A 20,531-nucleotide genomic window follows, 5' to 3' on the forward strand; every position below is an offset into this window, starting at 1 on the left:
GTCTGACATGCTGTCTTTCAGATAAAATGTTAAACTGAGGCTTTTTTTCTAAGATGTGTGTAAGTGATGCTATGGTACTATTTCAAAAGTGAGTGGGAGAGTTATCTCAAGTTTCCGGCTCAATATTTGTCATTGGCTGTTAAGTGTTTAGGGGCATCTTGTGATTAGGAAAGACGCTATAGAAATATAAGAGTTTTTTTTGAGTATGGTTCTAGAGACTTGATGTGACTTGCTGTCAGCAAGTTGTTTAGATGAACAAATTGCTATATTCCATGCCATTGCTTGTGCACAGCCTGGAGCACAATGGTAATGCAAACCTGGCTTGTCCCTTTAAGACCACTTCCCGTGTACTCCATACGTGGGCAAACAAACTTAACATTTCAGGTCAATAACCTTTCATTAGAACTGGGGAAGGTTTGGGAAACAATGACTTGTTGTTTGGCGGTGAGATCATGGTCTGTGGGGTGGTAGGAGAAAGTGTTGGAGAATTGGCATTCAGACTCTGCTAGGTAGAGGACAGTTCACCAGACAACAACAGCACTGTCAGGAAGATATAATTTCCATAATTTTATTGGAATTTATTGTAAAATAGAGTAAAAGTGGGGTGTGTCTATGTGTGTGTGAGACTTAATTCGATTAAAGGCAGCTGGTCTGAAGGCTTTGATGTAACACAAGTTAGGTTTGAAATGCTAAATAGGTAAACATGAGTGGAGTGTTAGAATGTAAGGTGTAAAGGGACATTTGCATTTGTAAATAAACTAGACTGGCTTGAATTCAAAAGAGGGAGTGAAATATTGCACCTAACTAGCAGAAGTTATGAAACAGTGTATTTATTTTTCCCAAAGATTATTGGTAAAATTGGTACTATGATAATTTTTTATGAATAGAGATGTAAAGTCCAAAGACATAGTGAAACATTGGGAATTTGCATTCAAAGGGGAAAATATGTATAAAGGAGAGATGGCTGTGTATATGTCTAAGATTCAACAAGTGTGAAACTCCTTCAGCCTGTATATACCAAACTGCTGCCTCTAGGGACTGAGGTTAAGAGAACTCACTTTGAATTTGACTGTTCAGGGTATTGTTTACTTTGCCTGGGTCTTTTAACATCTATATGTTTTACTGTTGCCTTAACACAGGCGTAACTGGGAATCAGATTAATTAGGGGATTTAAAAGTGATTGTAACAGTAATTTGTAGACATAGGTATGTGCCTACAATCTTTTTCTTGTATTAATAAATGTTTAATTTAGTTTTATAAAAACTTCTTAAGACTCGGTGGTCTTATTATTACTGAATTCAAAGCCTGAACCTTGAAGCATACAAATTGAAAATTAGTTGTGACAGTTGTTTCAAGTTACCCTCTGGGATTTGAACAGCTCAGCATTTACCATCTGCTGTGTCATAACAAACATCATCCCTGTCAGCAGGTTTGATGACAATGGTAGGGTTGGGCCTGAGAGAATGGAGTGCTGGAAGTTCAGAGGAAGACACCTTAGAGTGAGTGAGGGGAGCAGAGAAATTGAGATGCTCAATGTTATGCCAGCAGTTCTCAATTAAAAGAACAAGAAAGAGCAAGAGGCCAGAGGGATGGGGTCCAGGTGGAGGGTAAAAGGGTCCGCTGAATCGGGAGATGACTCCTGGCCAAAGAGGTGGGCGTGGAGGGGGAGGTGAGGGAAGAAGAGCTTAGCATATGCCGAGCTCGAAATTCATTTAGGTGAGAGGACCCGGAATGATCTGTCCTTAACAAAGGTCTCCGCTTCATCATCCTAAGGCCCCAGCTTGGAGTTTAGAAGAGTGCGATATAATCTTATGAAATATATAAGATTCTGAGGGGGGTTTGAAGCATGTTTCCTCTTATGGGTGAATCTCAAACTAGGGAGTGTAGTTTCAGAATTAGGGGTTTCCCATTGGAGATGGAGATGAGAACAAATTTCTTCCCTCAGAGGGTCGTGAATCTTTACAGTTCTCAACCCATGAGTATTGGGGGCTGGGTCATTGAATATATTCAAGGCTGCGATACAGATTTCTGAACTATAAGAGAGTCGAGGGTTATGGGATCAGGCAGGAAAGTGGAGTTAAGGCCCCTGCAATCAAATCAGCCACGATCTTATTGAGCGACGGAGCAGGCATGAGGGGCTGCTTGACCTACTTGTGCTCCCATTTCTTATGTTGCTATCTCCCCAGAAGTGTGTTATTATTTTTAGAGCATCCCTGGGAGTATGTCAGTACATACAATTGGTGCCTGGGAGTGTCACAGGGTTCCCCAGGAGTGTGTCATTATTCACAGGGAGCCCCCAGGGAATATGGTAGTATTTACAGGTGCCCTTGGGGTATGTGTCACTATTTCCGGGACGCCAGGGAGTGTATCAGTATTTACAGGGTATCCCCAGGGGTGTATCAGTATTTACAGGGTATCCCTAGGGGTGTGTCAGTATTTACAGGGGGATCCCTGGGAGTGTGTCAGTATTTACAGGGGGGTCCCCGGGGAGTGTGTCAGGATTTACGGGGGGTCCCCGGGGAGTGTGTCAGTATTTACAGGGGGATCCCTGGGAGTGTGTCAGTAGTTACAGGGGGGACCCTGGGGAGTGTGTCAGTATTGACAGGGGGGTCCCCGGGGAGTGTGTCAGTATTTACAGGGGGTCCCCAGGGAGTGTGTCAGTATTTACAGGGGGGTCCCCGTGGAGTGTGTCAGTCTTTACAGGGGGTCCCCAGGGAGTGTGTCAGTATTTACAGGGGGGTCCCTGGGGAATGTGTCAGTATTTACAGGGGGGTCCCCGGGGAGTGTGTCAGGATTTACAGGGGGTCCCTGGGGAGTGTGTCAGTATTGACAGGGGGGTCCCCGGGGAGTGTGTCAGTATTTACAGGGGGTCCCCAGGGAGTGTGTCAGTATTTACAGGGGGGTCCCCATGGAGTGTGTCAGTCTTTACAGGGGGTCCCCAGGGAGTGTGTCAGTATTGACAGGGGGGTCCCCGGGGAGTGTGTCAGGATTTACAGGGGGTCCCCAGGGAGTGTGTCAGTATTTACAGGGGGTCCCTGGGGAGTGTGTCAGTATTGACAGGGGGTTCCCCGGGGAGTGTGTCAGTATTTACAGGGGGTCCCCAGGGAGTGTGTCAGTATTTATAGGGGGTCTTTGGGGTGTGTGTCAGGATTTACAGGGGGGTCCCCGGGGAGTATGTCAGGATTTACAGGGGGTCCCCGGGGAGTATGTCAGGATTTACAGGGGGTCTTTGGGGAGTGTGTCAGTATTTACAGGGTGTCTTCGGGGAGTGTGTCACTATTTACAGGGGGGGTCCCCGGGTAGTGTGTCAGTAGTTACAGGGGGTCCCCGGGGAGTGTGTCAGGATTTACAGGGGGTCCCCGGGGAGTATGTTAGGATTTACAGGGGGTCTTCGGAGAGTGTATCAGTATTTACAGGGGGTCCCCGGGGAGTGTTTCAGTATTTACAGGGGAGTCCCCGGTGAGTGTGTCAGTATTTACAGGGGAGTCCCCGGGGAGTGTGTCAGTATTTACAGGGGGGTCTCCGGGGAGTGTGTCAGTATTTACAGGGGAGTCCCCGGGGAGTGTGTCAGTATTTACGGGGGGGGTCCCCGGGGAGTGTGTCAGTATTTACAGGGGGGGGTCCCCGGGGAGTGTGTCAGTATTTACAGGGGGGGGGTCCCCGGGGAGTGTGTCAGTATTTACAGGGGGGGGTCCCCGGGGAGTGTGTCAGTATTTATAGGGGGACAATAAGCGTCCTGATTTGAAGCCTAGATTGGATTTCCAGACCATGGTGGTTTCCCCTTCATTCATTAAAAAAAAAATATTCTTGCTGATTTCCAAAGCCACCGATACTGATATTCCAGACCGTATGGGCGGTCAGGGCGACCGGGTTTTGCTTTTCGTTCTCTTCGCAGGGAGTAGTTTGAAATGTGAAGATGTGTGCCTGGGAGGGACAGGTCTGGTCTGTCTCTACATCACAAAGTGCCAAGCACCTCCCCCGACACTTTCTCTATATTGGAGCGTGTGGTGCGTTCATAATTAGGAAGTGGTGAGACTTGTGCTGAACTGTGTTAGACTGAGTCAGCCAGGTCCCGGGGAGAACAAGCTGCAAGAATGTTGGCTGATTTTGCCCCGTTGGCGCTGATCACTATATTGGCTGTATTGGAGCAAGGTAGGATCCACAGTAACTTAGTAAACGCTGCCAATTTAATGTCATTTTCATGTTCGACGGAATCGGCATTTTAATTTGATTCTTAGGCTGAGCTAACGGTGCAAACGGATTCATAGATGCTCGAATCTTTGCTGAATCGAAGTTTTCGTTTCTCACTTTGTTAATGTCATCACTTCCAGACCCGGGGTCATTGGGCTGTGAGTGGCTCAGCCCAGCACGTTGCTCACCTGTTGCTTGTCTATGTGGTTGAGGGCGAGCCTTTAAGAGAGTGCTGCACAGTTGACGGTGCATTTTTTCTTTCTCTCTCGTTAACAGCGACTTAACATTTATATAGCGCCTTTAATCGAATGAAACGTCCCAAGGCGCTTCACAAGAAGCATTATAAAACGAAGGCCAAATTTGGAGTATTGTGTGCAGTTCTGGTCGCCTAACTACAGGAAGGATATCAGTAAGATTGAGATAGCGCGGAGAAGATTTACTAGAATGTTGCCAGGTCTTCAGGAGTTGAGTTACAGGGAAAGATTAAACAGGTTAGGACTTTATTCCTTGGAGCGTAGAAGAATGAGGGGAGATTTGATAGAAGTTTGCAAAATTATGAGGGGTATAGACAGAGTAAATGCTCTTTCCACTTAGATTAGGAGAGATAAACACGAGAGGACATGGCTTTAGGGTGAAAGGGGAAAGGTTTAGGGGGAATTTCTTCACTCAGAGAGTGGTGGGAGTGTGGAACGAGCTACCATCTGACGTGGTAAATGCGGGCTCACTCTTAAGTTTTAAGAATAAATTAGATAGATACATGGATGGGAGAGGTCTGGAGGGTTATGGACTGGGTGCAGGTCAATGGGACTAGCGGAATAATATTTCGGCACAGACTAGAAGGGCCGAATGGCCGGTTTTTCTGTGCTTTAGTGTTCTATGGTTCTATGGTTCTAAGTATGACACCGAGCCACAAAAGGAGCTATTTGGTCAAAGGACCAAAAACTTGGTGGGAATAGATTTTAGGCAGTGTATTAAACAGGAAAGTGAGGCGGAGAGGTGTAAGAAGGGAATCCTGGAATTTAAGACTCTGGCACCCACGCGCATTCCTAAAAAGCCTTTGAGAAGGTGGTGGTGAGCTGCCTTCTTGAATCACTGCAGTCAGTTGGTGTAGGTACACCCACAGTGCTGTTAGGGGGAGGGGTGGGGTTGGCTATGGATGACCCCACGATGCTGTTTCGAAGATCAGTGGAGTCCTTCACTGACATATCTGGCTGCTGTGTTTCTGATAGCGATTACATCGCAGAAGCACTTCATTCGCTGTAAAAGTGCTTTGGGACGTCCTGAGATTGTGCTATAGAAGTGCAAATATTTCGTTCAGCAACATATGCAGTGTTTTACCTTGCATCAGTGTGCTTAGTGAGACTGAGGCCTGGGGCAGTGAAGAGGAAGGGCTGTGCTCTCTCGATGTTTGCTGATTATTTCTCCTGTATTCCGAGTTGGGGAGGTAATCAGAGGCAAACAAATCCGAGAGGGAATCACCGCCTACACCCTGCACCCTCAGATTGTCGGCATGTGACCCCCTTGTTATTTGAGCTTCCCATTGACATCCGCGCACTACTTTTTATAGTGGCTGCACTGACCCCTGTCTCTGTCCACTCCGACAAGGTCTGCACACCAATAACTTAGCATTTACATAGCGTCTGCAATGTAGCAAAATGCCCCAAGGCGCTTCACGGGCGTAGGGTCTCAGTACTGTCCATTACTAGACTGATGCAAGATAGTGATGGAATAAATTTGTTTCTTCACTGGATCGCAGATAGGCAATGAGTTTTTACTCACAGGAACCATTCCTGAACAGTGGCATTCTGCCCCAGATTGTGGAAAATCAACATGATCCGCTGTATAATTTCCCAGTATAAAGCTGCATTTTTAATGCGTAATTTAAAATCAGTGTCAACAACAGTGGACTCCTTAACCAGAGCACAGTTTAAATTCACTCTACACAGTGGGAGAGGTACACTCTTCCCATCAAACAGAAGTTCTATATGAGCCAAATCAGAGATATCAGAAACATAGGATTTGGGAGTAGCCCATTCAGCCCTTCGAGCCCACTCCACCAATATGATCATGGCTGATCTAGTTGTAGCCTGGCAACCAAAAAGCTCGGTCAAAGTAAGTTTTTTTAGGAGCGTCGTAAAGGGGGTGCAGAGACGGAGAAGCTCAGGAGAGAGAATTCCAGAGCCTGGGGCACAGGCAACTAAAGGCACGGTCGCCAATAGCGGGGCAATTAAAATCAGGGTCGCACCAGTGACCAGAATTGGAGGAGCGCAGAGATCTGGATGGTTGCAGGCCTGGAGGGGATTACAGAGATAGCAAGGGTTGAGGCCATGGAGATATTCGAAAACAAGGATGAGAATTTTACAATTGGGAGGTTGCTGAATCAGGAGCCAATGTAGTTCAGCGAGCACAGGGATTTTTTTAATTCATTCATGGGATGTGAGCTTCGCTGGCTGGGCCAGCATTTATTGCCTATTCCTAGTTGCCCTTGAGAAGGTGGTGGTGAGCTGCCTTCTTGAACCGCTGCAGTCCATGTGGTGTGGGTACACCCACAGTGCTGTTAGGGAGGGAGTTCCAGGATTTTGACCAGCGACAGTGATATGGTTCCAAGTCAGGATGGTGAGTGACTTGGAGGGGAACTTCCAGGTGGTGGTGTTCCTATCTACCTGCTACCCTTGTCCTTCTAGATGGTAGTGGTTGTGGGTTTGGAAGGTGCTGTCTAAGGAGCCTTGCTGAATTCCTGCAGTGCATCTTGTAGATGGTACACACTGCTGCCACTGTGTGGTGGAGGGAGTGAATCTTTGTGGATGTGGTGCCAATAAGCAGGCTGCTTTGTCCTGGATGGTGTCAAGCTTCTTGAGTGTTGTGGGAACTGCACTCATCCAGGGGGAGTATTCCTTCACATTCCTGACTTGAGCCTTGTAGATGGCGGACAGGCTTTGGGGAGTCAGGAGGTGGGTTACTCATCGCACTATTGCTAGCCTCTGACCTGGTCTTGCAACCACTGTATTTATATAGCTAGTCCAGTTCAGTTTCTGGTCAATGGTAACCCTCAGGATGTTGATAGTGGGAGGATTCAGTAATGGTAATGCAATTGAACATCAAGGGGCGATGGTTGGATTCTCTCTTTTTGGAGATGGTCATTGCCTGACACTTGTATGGAGCGAATGTTACTTGACACTTGTCAGCCCAAGCCTGGATATTGTCCAGGTCTTGCTGCATTTGGACATAGACTGCTATGTAATGGGCAAACATGACCGAAAGTGCGTTAGGATACAGGCAGCAGAGTTTTGAATCAGGTAAAAATTAATACTGTTCCAAAGAAGGAGTTATTTGTAGATGTAGGCTTGAAGGACTGTCAAGAAGATGCAAGAGTTGGAGAGGAATTTCTTGGATTCTTTTTGAAACATTCTAGGCTGTAATCAACTAAATTCAGGATAAGAATGAAGTTTTGTGTAAGGATGCATGGTAGTTAATTAATCTAGTGCAGAATGCAAGGTCAACCCATGTTAACTAAGCAGAAGTGTGTCTTTAGGGTGTGTTTAATTCATTGTACAACGGACTGTTGTGGAATAGTGGTCAAACTTCAGTGTCTGGTTTGCCTCCAAAGCAAACAGTATCTTAATTGCACAGTGCATTTTTAAATGAGTGAAAAGCACTCTGATATTTGTTTAAATAAGCTGGCAACTTCTTTGGCTCCCAAGCAGATAATGAGGTATAAAACTAGACACAAATCCTTTTCTTGATCATCAGTTTATTTTCAGAATGAAGCACTACATTCACAAACGTTCACTCTCTTCAACAGCGATGCACAGTGGCAGCAGTGTGTACCATTTACAAGATGCACTGCAGGAACTCACCAAGCCTCCTTAGACAGCACCTTCCAAACCCACGACCGCTACTATCTAGAAGGACAAAAGCAGCGTGTCCCAGCAGTCTCTCTTTATGAGTGCTCTAGGTACTTAATTAAATCAATGCCCTTCACCTCTGTATCTTAACAATATAATTAACATACCATTAACAAGGCTAACATTCTTTTCCTTGGAGCAGAGAAGCCTCAGGGGATATTTAATTGAAGTCCATAAAATTATAACGGGAAAAGATAGATTTGATAGGAAGGACATATTCCCTTAGCTGAGAGGTCAATAACCAGGTGGCACAGATTTAATATAATTGGTAGAAGAATTAGAGGGAAGTTGAGATTTTCTTTCACCCAGAGGATGGTGGGGATCTGAAGCTCATTGTCTGAAACGGTGGTAGAGGAAGAAACCTTCACCGTATTTAAAAAATACTTGGATTTTTTTTATTCGCTTATTGGATGCTGGCTAGGCCACCATTTATTGCCCAGCCCTGATTGCCCTTGAGAAGGTGGTAGTGAGCTGCTTTCTTGAACCACTGCAGTCCATGTGGTGTAGGTACACCCACAGTGCTGTTAGGGAGGGAGTTCCAAGTTTTTGACCCAGTGTCAGCGAGATATTTCCAAGTCAGGATGGTGTGTGGCTTGGAGGGGAACTTCCAGGTGGCATTGTTCCCGTGTATCTGCTGCCCTTGTCTTTCTAGATGGTAGCAGTTGTGGGTTTAAAGATGCTGTCTAAGGAGGCTTGGTGAGTTCCTGCAGTGCATCTCGTAGATGGTACGCACTGCTGCCACTGTGCGTCGGTGGTGGAGGGAGTGAATGTTTGTGGATGGGGTGCCAATCAAGGGGGTTGCTTTGTCCTGAATGGTGTCAAACTTCTTGAGTGTTGTTGGAGCTGCACTCATCCAGGCAAGTGACTTGTACATTGTAGATGGTGGGCAGGCTTTGGGGAGTCAGGAGATGAGTTACTCACTGCAGGATCCCTAGCCTCTGACCCGCTCTTGTAGCTACAGTATTTATATGGCTATTTATATGCATTTGAAATATCGTAACCAACATGGCTATGATCCAAGAGCTGGAGAATGGGTTTAGTCTTTTTCAACAAAGAGCAAAATAGCCTCATGCTGTACCATAAATTTTCTGTTTCAATGCCTAAAAATGACTACTTGTGTTCATTCCCTGTATAATAAAGCAATATGTGAAGTGTTGAAATCTTTCAAGGGTGTTCAGTGTGGGATCCTCCTGTATCTGTGCTCAGTTGAACACAAATAAGAATTTACAGCAAAAGTATGAGCTATTTTAACAGTACAAAACCAAGCATAACCGTACCCACGGACTGTGCTGAATCGTCTGCACATTTTCTACATGCAGTGGCTTTGCCTTGTCCCAAGGATTGGCTTCATTCCTGAAACCTGCATGGCCCATCTGGCTGCTTTCCAAATGTTAAGTGATCACATGCAATGATGTAATGCCTGTGTGTGTCTCCTTAGGGACCTCTGCTTACATTGCTTCCCAGTACATTTTTCCTTTGTTTCCACATGTGTAACCCAATGCCTCGTTGACTCCTGCTATTTACTACCTCATCCGAAATTATTGTGAGATTGCCAACATAAGTCACTCCTTTGCACTAGTTTAATATTGCAATAACTTGCTCGTAAAATGTAATCTTCTATTCATTCTCGGGATGTGGGTGTCGCTGGCATTTACTGCACATCCCTGGTTACCCTGAGAAGGTGGTCGGTCATGCGACACCATCTTCAGCTGCCGAGTGTTGCGTTTTTCGATACACTCGGCTATTTCAGCAGGCTTCAGTGTTGGACAGGAGTCACGAATAGGCTGAGACCAGGTTTCCTTAATTAAGGAACATCGGTGAATCGGTTGGCTTTGTGATGTGTCAGCTGTGTGGCTCACTGAGAGCGCCTCCCTCTCTTTTGCTCCTGTGTCTGAATGTGTTGGGTTCAAGTCCCTCTGCAGCGGCATGAACTCAGAAATTCTAGCCTGCGGCTTCCAGTTTAGTACTGAAGGAGTGCTGGACTGTCAGTGGTGGTGTCCTTTGAATGAGACATTAAACTGATGCCCTGTCTACCAACAGGTGGATGTTAGGGATCTCATGGGGCTATTTTGAACAAGAAACTGGGGAGTTCTCTCCAGCGTTCTGGTCAATATTTGTCCCTCAATCAACATCACTAAAACCAGAATATCTGGTCATTATCACATTGCTGTTTGTGGGAGCTTGCTTTGCGTAAATTGGCTGCTCTTTTCCTACATTCCAACACTGACTACAGTTCAAAAGTGGTTGTAAAACGCTTTGGAATGTCCTAAGGTCATGAAAGGTGAAAATCATATCAGCTTTTTTTTACTTCCAGATTTTTAAAAATTGCCATTTTACTCAGTTTTTCTGGATAATTACTCCGGTCACATGACCACAAAACTACCTTAGGCATGACAATAATGAACGTTAACGTTTAAGGTGTACATTTCCTTCCAGATTATTAAGGCCCGGAGTGTTTTTGGTATGACAGGAAGCAGCCATGATGAAGTGCTAATCTGTACTGTTACTGTTAAAATCTCTGATAAACGCTGGTGTGGTCACATGTAGCCATTGTGGGGGAGGGAGGAGACAAACTTGAGATTTGCTTGAATCAGTGGTGAAGGAAAGAACTGGGATCAGTGCAATGCCAACATATGTAGCTACAGGTGTTTTGTCAGCAAACACCAATTTGCAGACAGCAAGGTCCCACAAACAGCAATGCAATAAATCATTAAATAATTTTCATTTTATGATGTTGGTTGAGGGTTTGGCCAGGGCACCGGAGAGAACTTCCCTGCTCTTCTTGAATATACTGTGGGCCCTTTCACATTCCCCCCGAACAGGCAGTCAAGACTTTGGTTTAATGTTTCGCCCAAAAACAGACCTTTAGCAGTACAACATTCCCTCACAGAGGTGTCAGCCTGGGCTTTGTGCTCAAGTCCCTGGTGTGGGGTCTTGTAGCTCACAACCTCTTGACTTGGGCAAAAATACCAAGACTTGGCATCATCAGGAAAAAGCCACTTTAAACACGGCACGAAGCTGACTTTGAATGATTCTACATATAGCAAGTGGAGGAGGTAGGATGGGAGGTGTCAGCCCACCTTCTGCAGCAACACTTAGACACAACAGGATGATTTCAGCTGCTGCTGCAATAGCTGAGGTGGGCAGTCAGCTTTTGGAACCCGAAACCAAAGGCTCTGCATCCAGTGGTGGAGGTAACATTGCCTGGATGGGAGGGACGGGCATTGAATTTGAGATTTGGCAAGGCGGAGACCAAATTGGGAATTAGGGAGAATGCTGACTGACCTCAGTTCGAAGGGCCAGTCAGGAATTGCACAGACCGATCTCGGAGACTGAAGTCAAGTCATAGAGCTTCCTGGGAGAGAAATGGAAGCCGTCCTCTGGAGCCATGTTGGCCTGGGAGAGGGGAGGTCGTGACCCAGACCTGACTCTGGCTCAGCTATTGTTTTGCCACTTTTTCCTCAAGAAAGTTTGTAGGTGAGTTCCTAAATCAACTCAGCCAATAACTTTTGGAGCCAAAATATATATCTTTTTGTTCATTTGTTGGATGTTTGCATATTGTCCATCCATAGTTGCCTTTGAGAAGGTGGTGGTGAGCTTGAACCCCTGCAGTCCCTGTGGTGTAGGTGCATCCACAGTGCTGTTAGGAAGGGAGTTCCAGGATTTTGACTCAGTGACAGTGAAGGAACGGCGATATATTTTCAAGTCAGGATGGTGTGTGGCTTGGAGGAGAACTTCCAGGTGGTGTTGTTCCTTTTTTGTGCACTACTCTTGTTCTTATAGATGGTAGAGGTCATGCGTTTGGAAGTGCTGTCGAAGGAGCCTTTGCGAGTTGCTGCAATGCATCTTGTAGATGGTACACACTGATGCCAATACTGGAACAGCTTGGCAAGGGATGCAGCTCGTTCTGGAGGACAAGTCTTCAGCTGCCACTCCATAGACTTGTGGGCACCATCTGCAATGACACAACATCTGGAATGACACAACAGTGCTTGAGGTTGAGGCTGTGTTGTAGGATAAGACATTAATCAGAGATGCTGTTTGTAGGTTCAGTGTGAAAGATATCACAGGGCTATTGGTGAAAAGAGTAGGGAAATTCCTAGTGTCTGGGGCAACATTCCTCCCTGAACCATTGCACTGACTCATTCATCTCACTTCCTGATGGTAACATGCAAGTTGTTTGTGTTTCTCTAATAAAGGATTACATAACATGTACTTATGTAGCAACTATTAGCTGCATTTTAGAAATGAATTAATTTGCTCAATCACTGGGGCACCTCTCAAGAACGTGCTCAGAAATTACTTCAATAGAAGTTCCTTCTTTCAGAATGAGGTTATAAATGTAACTATAGTGTCAATGTATTCAGTTTCAAATTTAATTGAGTTCTGTTTACCCGGACAGTTTGTTGGTGTCAGCTGTGGTTTCATGCATAACATTATCGCCTCTGGGTCAGGAGGCCTTGGGTTCAAGCCCTAATCCACAGACTTAGTCCACGCTGAAACTTCAATGCAGGGCTGAGGTACGATTTTAAGATGAGATGTTAAACAGAGGCCCATCGGTCCTGCTGGGTGGATTATAAAGACCTATTTTGAAGAAGAACAGGGGAGTTGTCCCTAGTGGCCTGGTAAATAGTTATTCCTCAACCAATACCTAAAACAGATGATCTGGTCATTATTGCATTATTGTGGGACTTTGCTGTGCTCTTAATTGGTGGCCATGTTGCTTACACTAAACATTTCAAAAGCACTTAATTGCCTGCACAGTGCATTGGAACATCCTGAGGTTACATAAGGCACCATGTAAGGATTTCGTGGTTCAAAACAAAGGCTTATAGAGCATCACTGATATTAAAAGGAGCAGGAAAGATGATAATTTAGGAAGTAGTGACTGTGTGACACCAGAATTTGAATATTTAGAAGTTTTGAAGATTGCTGGAAAAAGAGACATGTCGAAGCTTTTCGTCTTGAACTCATCAGGACACTACGCAAGAATAGCAATATAAAGGGAAAACAACAATTTATACTGTATGAAAAGAGAGTGCTGATTGGTTGGCAAGTGGACTCTGATTGGTAATGATATTGCCATGGAAAATGCACCACTGATGGTGACTGACAGTTAACAGCCAAGCATTGTTTGAAATTTAAACCGGGCAGCTTCACCCTAATTGGTCATGGCATTGCCCTGAGGAATGAGTCAGTGAATGGCTGTCACTTATTTTGTTTAAATGAAACAGGCACAATGTGTGTGCATGTTCTTTCTGTCTGCAAAGAACAGGGCCCCGTGTATTAATGTATGTAGCTTCCAGAACATGCAAATGTGCCACACTGTGAGCCCAACTGACATTCTTAAATTGGTTGTCAGCGTAATTCTTAGCACACTGAGGATTATTTAGCAAATGTTGTCCAATCTTGGAATTACACCTAATGTTGGACACTGTGTTTTGCGTTTTGCAGCACAGGCTGGTTGGATATGGTCTGTGCCTTGCCCATTGCCAATAGCGGCTGGAACATGCTGTCTAATACGATCTGCCTGTTTTGGGACATATGGCCTATGTACCTAGCATCATACCGGCAATGAAGTTCATACACCACTTTACTCATTTGGGTGATAGGCAGAACGTCTTTTTGGCTTGACAGCAGCATCCTGTTAATGGCGAATACCACTCGTGTTGCTGCTACATAGTAGAAGCGTGAAACAGCTAACTTTACCTGTTGCTCAAGTTTTTGAGATACCTTGCCCTTCCAGGGTAACCTGAGGTAGACTGGGCACTTTTCAGGGCCGAAAGTGATGGCCTTAGGCCCATTTATGCGTTTGCGCGATATACAGCATGAAATGATCTGATCAGCTTGGCCATTAACCCGCAAGATGCCTATGATGTGCCCTGCTTCAGCATCAAGCTTGCATGGCTCGGGCCCTATTTACAAGGTTGCCGATAAGACCAATCTTATAATGTGTGAAACTGTAAGAATCCCAACGCATATATTTACAAGCAGGTAGGCTTGCGGTAGACTGTGGTAGAGAAGCTCCTGGCAAATTTTGTCAAGTTGACCAAGTTTCTGGTTCAGCCCCCACCACCCCCCCATCTTGCCCCTCCCTCCTTTCTCAGAGTTAATTTAAGAAATCGAGTTTTCACATCATCTACCTACTCCACTTCTGTTCCATTACAAACTCTGTAAGTCATGAGATGAATGAAATAGATTTATTGATCTATAATTGAAATCCAATAAATTACTTTTAGTCCATCCTACCTCTTTCTGTTTTGGGACCTCTGGTCACCTCCCAGCTTTTAATCCTCCTTTTCCTCTTCCTCTTCCTCCCCACTCCCTCTTATCGCACTTTGTCTTGCTCTTAACCACCCTTAGCCCATTGCACCCTCTTCTGCAATGATCATGGTCCCACATCCTCTCATTTGCTTTCTATAACCCTCCTCTCTACTGGCTGTCTAATCTTCACATTGTTACATGACATCCATAAAAATTTACTCAAGGTGTTCAAGTCAAGTAAATTGAATCTGGGAATTCACCTATTGTATGACTAATGGAATCCATTTAATAATATAAGTGACTGAGTGCATGGACCCCACCCTTTTCCAATCTCAGGTACTATCTTGATTACTTCCTATTTAATAGTGCGTTAATAATAGTTGAGGCTCCTGGGACTGTGCTGATGTTTGTACTGCTTTCAAGAAACGTATTAATATTAGCGAAGGTAGATACAGATGGGCAAAAACATTACACTGACATTATGTTGGGAAGTGGGAGGGCTTAGAGCAACTAGGATGATGCTGATCACCTGGATGAGTTGAACTGAAGATTCCCACCTGAGACAGTTAGGTGGGGGTGTTTAAACAGTCGCTTGGTAGTACAAAACTTGAATCTTGCTGAAAAGAGAGACATGTTGCCGAAGCTTTTCGTTTTGCACTCATCAGGACAAACACAAGAATGCCAAATTTCAAACACTCACAAAAATTTATACTGCAGGAGAAAAAGGTGCAGATCGGTTGGCAAGCCAAACTGATTAGCCGAAGCGTTGCCATGGAGAAAGCAACAGGGAACGATAGGCTCCCCAAGCTCCCAGGTAATTTAGAAAAGGTGCAAGGCTTGAACATATTCCTTTTGTTCGCAGAGAACGGGTCCCTGTGTATGAATGTATGTTGCTTCTAACAAGTATAAATGAGCCATGTTAGATGTTTATCTTAAATTGATAGTGTAGCTATTTAACCTACAGTTCCTATTGCTTCTCCGCTTGTGGAGTGACTGTTCCTCACGTCTGGCCCTGAACAGTGAGTGTAGTCAGTTTGTTTCAGTGGGAGAGTGGAGCTGGGAGGGGGGGTGGGGGGGAGTTCCTCAACTCTGTGCCCCTGAAGCCCACACCCGAGAACCCTTTGGGTTGAACACCTGCCAACATAGAAAGGACAATAAAACTGACAAATTACTTTAAAAAAAAATAACTTGTGGCCATTTTAAAAAGGAAAGACTTGCATTTCTCTAGCGCCTTTCACTGCTTGAGGACATCTGAAACACTTCATATCCAATTTAGTACTTTTGACGTGTAGTCACTGTTGTAATGTTGGAAATGAGGCCGCACATTTTTGCACAGCAAGATCTCACAAATGGGGCCTTAGTTGAGCTCAGTGGGCAATGTTCTCACCTTTTAGTCAGAAGTTTGTGTGTTCAAGCCCTGTACTGGAGACTTGAGCATGAAATCTAGGCTGATACTCAAGTCCTGTACTGAAGGAATCCTGCGCTGTCAGAGGTGCTGTCTTTCATATGAAATGTGAAACTGAAGTCCCGACTGCCTTTTCAGATCCCAAAAGAAGAGATGGAAAGTTCTGCACTGTGTTCGGGGCCCATATCCCTTAATCAACTCCTTAAATCAGGTTATCTGGCCTTTCTCATTGCTGTCAGTGGGAGCATGCTGTGAGCAAATTGGTCTTTGTCGCAACATGGAACTACACTTCAACAATGATTCATTGGTTGCAAACGCTTCAGAATGACCTGATGTTGTGAAAGATTCTGTAGAATTGCAAGTTCTTTCTTCTGCCTGGATTGTGTAGCTCAGTTACTCAATCAACTCCGCCACTGGGCCAACGTGTCAAATGTGGAAGGAAAGAGTGTAACTCGATATTTGTCTTGAGATTAATAGATTTAAATATCCAGCCCTGAGTATTTTTTGTCTCTCTCCGTGTGATGTGCTTATGTACTAACTGCCTCTCTCTCTCTCCATTGCAGCTTACTTTTCACTTCAAGTGATCTATGCGAGACGAAGATTTCGCATCGCACCGCCCGCAGTCAGTGGCAACGAGGACTTTGAGAGGGTGTACAGAGCACAGTAAGGGATCCACACCTCAGTCATCCTTCAGACCTATTTTAGGGAACCTGGTGTCAGCAGAAGGTGTGAGAGCGACAGTACAGCATAGCAGAATGCAGATTAAAATCTAGGGTTTAGGAGGAGGAATGACCAAGGAGGTGTCAGTTGTGGCTCAGTTCATAGCACCCTCGCCTTTGAATCAGAGGGTTGTGGGTTCATGTCCCACTCCTGGGAAACCAAGAACTGTGATTGTACTCGAAAGAAGTTGCAATCTGTGAGAGCGACAGTACAGCATAGCAGAATGCAGATTAAAATCTAGGGTTTAGGAGGAGGAATGACCAACAAAAGCAATTCCATTGCTGCTCAACATGTTCCTCAGTCTTGCCTGTTTACAGAATCACACCTTTAGGGGAGGAATTTTCAACGAGCTCTTCCAGTGTGGAGCAACAGTATTGGATTGACCACTCATTTTGCACCGTGACTGTTTTATACTGCCGCCCGTTATACTGGGGCACTGGGTTCAGTCCTGGGTACCTCACTTCAGGAAGGATATATTGACCTTGGAAGGGGTTCAGCACAGATTCACTAGACCCATGCTGGGGCTAAAAGGAATAAATTATGAGAATAGCTCACACACACTGGGCTGATATTCCCTTGAGAATGAAGGGTGGGCTAATTGAGATTCAAGAACTTTAGAGAGTAGAGAGAGAGAGCAAGTCTATTTCCTCTGGTTGGGGGAATCCAGCCAAAGGAGGCATAACCATGAAACTAAAGCCAGGCCATTTAGGGGTGATGTCTGTTGGGAGAGTGTTGGTCACAGAACGGTGTCTCTTAAAAAAAGTCTTCGTAGTCTTCAGTAGGTTAACAGCCAGTCTTTATATAGAGTAAAGGGTACAGGCGAGGATCTATCGCCATGTCCAGGTCTTCACTCGTCTCTGCTCAACCTAGGTGTGGGTTCTGTGCCTCTTACATCACTGCATGGGTGGTACTGCCCTCAGTCCCACATTAACCCTGTATATGCCAAACCCTTCTACTACAACAAAAATACAAAAAATGCTGGAAAAGCTCAGCAGGTCTGACAGCATCTGTGGAGAGAAAGACAAAATTAACGTTTCGAGTTAACTCTGTCTTTCTGTCCACAGAGGCTGTCAGACCTGCTGAGTTTTTCCAACATTTTTTGTTTTTGTTTCAGATTTCCAGCATCTGCGGTATTTTGCCTTCGACTGCAATGTCCAGAAGTACTTTTATTTTTATTTTGTTAGTGGGATTTGAGTATCACTGCAGCCCATGTAATAATTTCTTCACACAAAGTGTAGTGACAATCTGGAACTCTCTCCCCAAAAGGCTGTTGAGACTGGGGGGGGTCAATTGAAAATTGCAAGACGAAGATTGATAGATTTTTAATGAGTAAGGGTATTAAGCATTATGAAACCAAGGTAGGTGGATGGTCTGACTGAATGGTGGAACAGACTCAAGGGGCTGAATGATTTTCTCCTCATTCCTAGATAATTTTACAACTATAATTTGAATGAACTGCTGCTGTACAGTTCCCAGCAAAATAATCTATCGATCACTTATCTGAATCCAGTGCAATGTTTTCTAGGTTATTTAAATTTTCTTATTTGTCAGCCAGCCTCTTTATCAGCCTGTTAGCCTGTCCTCCTCTCACAGCCAAATAATTCCATTGACGCTTGTTTTTTTAAAATTTGTTCATGGGATGTGGGCATCGCTGGCGAGGCCACCATTTATTGCCCATCCCTAATTGCCCTTGTTCAGAGGGCATTGAAGAATCAACCACATTTCTGTGGGTTTGGAGTCATATGTAGGCCAGACCAGGTAATGTTGGCAGATTTCCTTCTCTAAAGGACATTCGTGAGCCAGCTGGGTTTTAATGACAATCAACAATGGTTTCATGGTCATCATTAGACTTTTTGGTCCCCCAGATTTTTAATTGGACTTAAATTCCACCATCTGCCATGGTGGGATTCAAACCCAGGTCCCCAGAACCATGATAGGGTCCCCCTTGTCCTCACTTTTCACCCCACCAGCCTCCGCATTCAAAGGATCACCCTCTGCCATTTCTGCCAACTCCAGCACGATGCCACCACCAAACACATTTTCCCTCATCCCCCATCAGCATTCCGCAGGGATCGTTCCCTCCGGGACACCCTGCTCCACTCCTCCATCACCCCCAACACCTCATCCCCCTCCCACGGCACCTTCCCATGCAACCGCAGAAGGTGCAACATCTGCTCCTTTACCTCCTCCCTCCTCACGTCCAAGGGCCCAAACACTCCTTTCAGGTGAAGCATGGCTTCACTTGCACTTCCCTCAATTTAGTCTACTGCATTCGCTGCTCCCAATGCAGTGTCCTCTACATTGGAGAGACCAAACGCAGACTGGGTGACCGCTTTGCAGAACACCTGCGGTCTGTCCGCAAGCATGACCCAGACCTCCCTGTCGCTTGCTATTTCAACACACCACCCTGCTCTCATGCCCACATGTCCGTCCTTGGCCTGCTGCAATGTTTCAGTGAAGCTCAATGCAAACTGGAGGAACAGCACCTCATCTTCCAACTAGGCACTTTACATCCTGCCGGACTTAACATTGAGTTCAACAATTTCAGACCATGAACTCTCTTCTCCATCCTCACTCCCTTTTTCTAATCTCCTTTTTTTCTACATTCATCTTTATTTTTTTATCCGCTTATTTTTATTTTTATTCATTTATCCGTGGTTTTATCCCCCTTTCTATCCCCTCTTCTATCCCATTTTTTATCCTTTCCCCCCCGCCGCTCCCCCCCACCCCATCCCCTACTCCCCCCACCCCATCCCCTACAGGGCCATCTTGTTCCATGTTGTTCTTTCACACAATTCTGCCCTTGTTCTGCTATTATCACATTCTGCTCTTTTACCTTTATGCCACTATCAGCACCTTTTTTTTAGCACGAACCACTACCATTAACACTCCCTTTGTCCTTTAGTTCATGACATCTTTGTCAATCCGTGCTTTGTCCCCACCTATCTCTGGCCTTCTATCCAGCTTCACCAGCTCCACCCCCGCCCCCCGCCCCCCCTCTTAAACAGCATAAATTTCATCACATTCCCACTTCTCTTCAGCTCTGAAGAAGGGTCATACAGACTCGAAACGTTAACTGTTTCTCTCTCCACAGATGCTGCCAGACCTGCTGAGCTTTTCCAGCATCTTCTGTTTTTGCCCCAGAGCATTACCCTGAGTCTCTGGAATACCAATTCAGTGACAATACTACTATGCCACCACCTCAGCTCACATACTCACAGCACAATCAGAGGAGATTGTGAAAGAAAAGTTTTGGAAAGAAGTATGAAGCCACTGATTCAATATGATTTACTTCTCATTTTCTCTGGCAGTCTTAATTCCTCGGAGTATTTCCCGATGTTTCTGAGTGTGTTCTGGATTGCTGGAGTGTTCTTCAGTCAGGGTAAGAGAACAAATCCTCCATCTATCTGGATTAATTTTCATTTTTCTTGGCTTTCTTTATTAAATGCACTGTTGTTTATGTCTTGTCTACTTTATATAAAGTGTATAATCATACAGTGATTAAAATTAAACAATTTAAGTAACATTGCAGATTGAGAATGTAGTGCCAAAGAATAATTTTGAACAAGATAATTTGAAGGGGTTACAACAAACATCAACATCTTGCATTTATATAACAACAGGAAGAGGCCATTCAGCCCCTTGAGCCTTTTCTGCCATTCGGTCAGATCATGGCTGATCTGTATCTCAACTTGCCTTTACTCCATGTTGGCTAAATTGACTACATTACAACATTGTGCTGCACTTCAAAAGTACTTGATTGGCCGTAAAGCACTTTGAGATGGCCTGAAGTTGTGAAAGGTGCTATAGAAATGCAAGTCTTTCTTTTTATACCTTGACATCCTTTACCAAACAAAAATCTATTGTTGTCAGCCTTGAAAATTGTCCTTCAATTGTCCCCCAGCACCCACCGCCTTTTTGGGGGGAGAGTTTGAGATTTTCAGCTCTTTGAAAGAGCTATCCAATTAGTTCGACTAAGCCCTGTTCTTTTCCCATAGCCCTGAAAATGTTTCTTTTTCAAGTATATGCCCAATTTTTTGAATGTT

At 45.0% G+C, this 20,531-nt stretch overlaps 1 protein-coding gene across 4 annotated transcripts in view; it reads left to right on the forward strand.

Annotated features, from left to right (window-relative positions):
- Window positions 1-3,911: 3,911 nt before the first annotated feature.
- ltc4s (leukotriene C4 synthase) overlaps window positions 3,912-20,531 on the forward strand; it is a 47,406-nt gene continuing 30,786 nt past the window's right edge. The window contains exons 1-3 of one of the 4 annotated variants that reach the window (XM_078551172.1): window positions 3,912-4,152; window positions 16,329-16,428; window positions 19,797-19,867. In XM_078551172.1, coding sequence (XP_078407298.1) covers window positions 4,095-4,152; window positions 16,329-16,428; window positions 19,797-19,867 — 229 coding nt within the window. In that variant the 5' untranslated portion in view covers window positions 3,912-4,094. The remainder of the gene's footprint in view (window positions 4,153-16,328; window positions 16,429-19,796; window positions 19,868-20,531) is intronic. The other 3 variants (XM_078551170.1, XM_078551173.1, XM_078551171.1) reach the window with 3 other exon arrangements.

Source organism: Cetorhinus maximus, chromosome 10 (assembly GCF_964194155.1).
Source record: "Cetorhinus maximus chromosome 10, sCetMax3.hap1.1, whole genome shotgun sequence".
Classification (NCBI taxonomy): domain Eukaryota; kingdom Metazoa; phylum Chordata; class Chondrichthyes; order Lamniformes; family Cetorhinidae; genus Cetorhinus; species Cetorhinus maximus.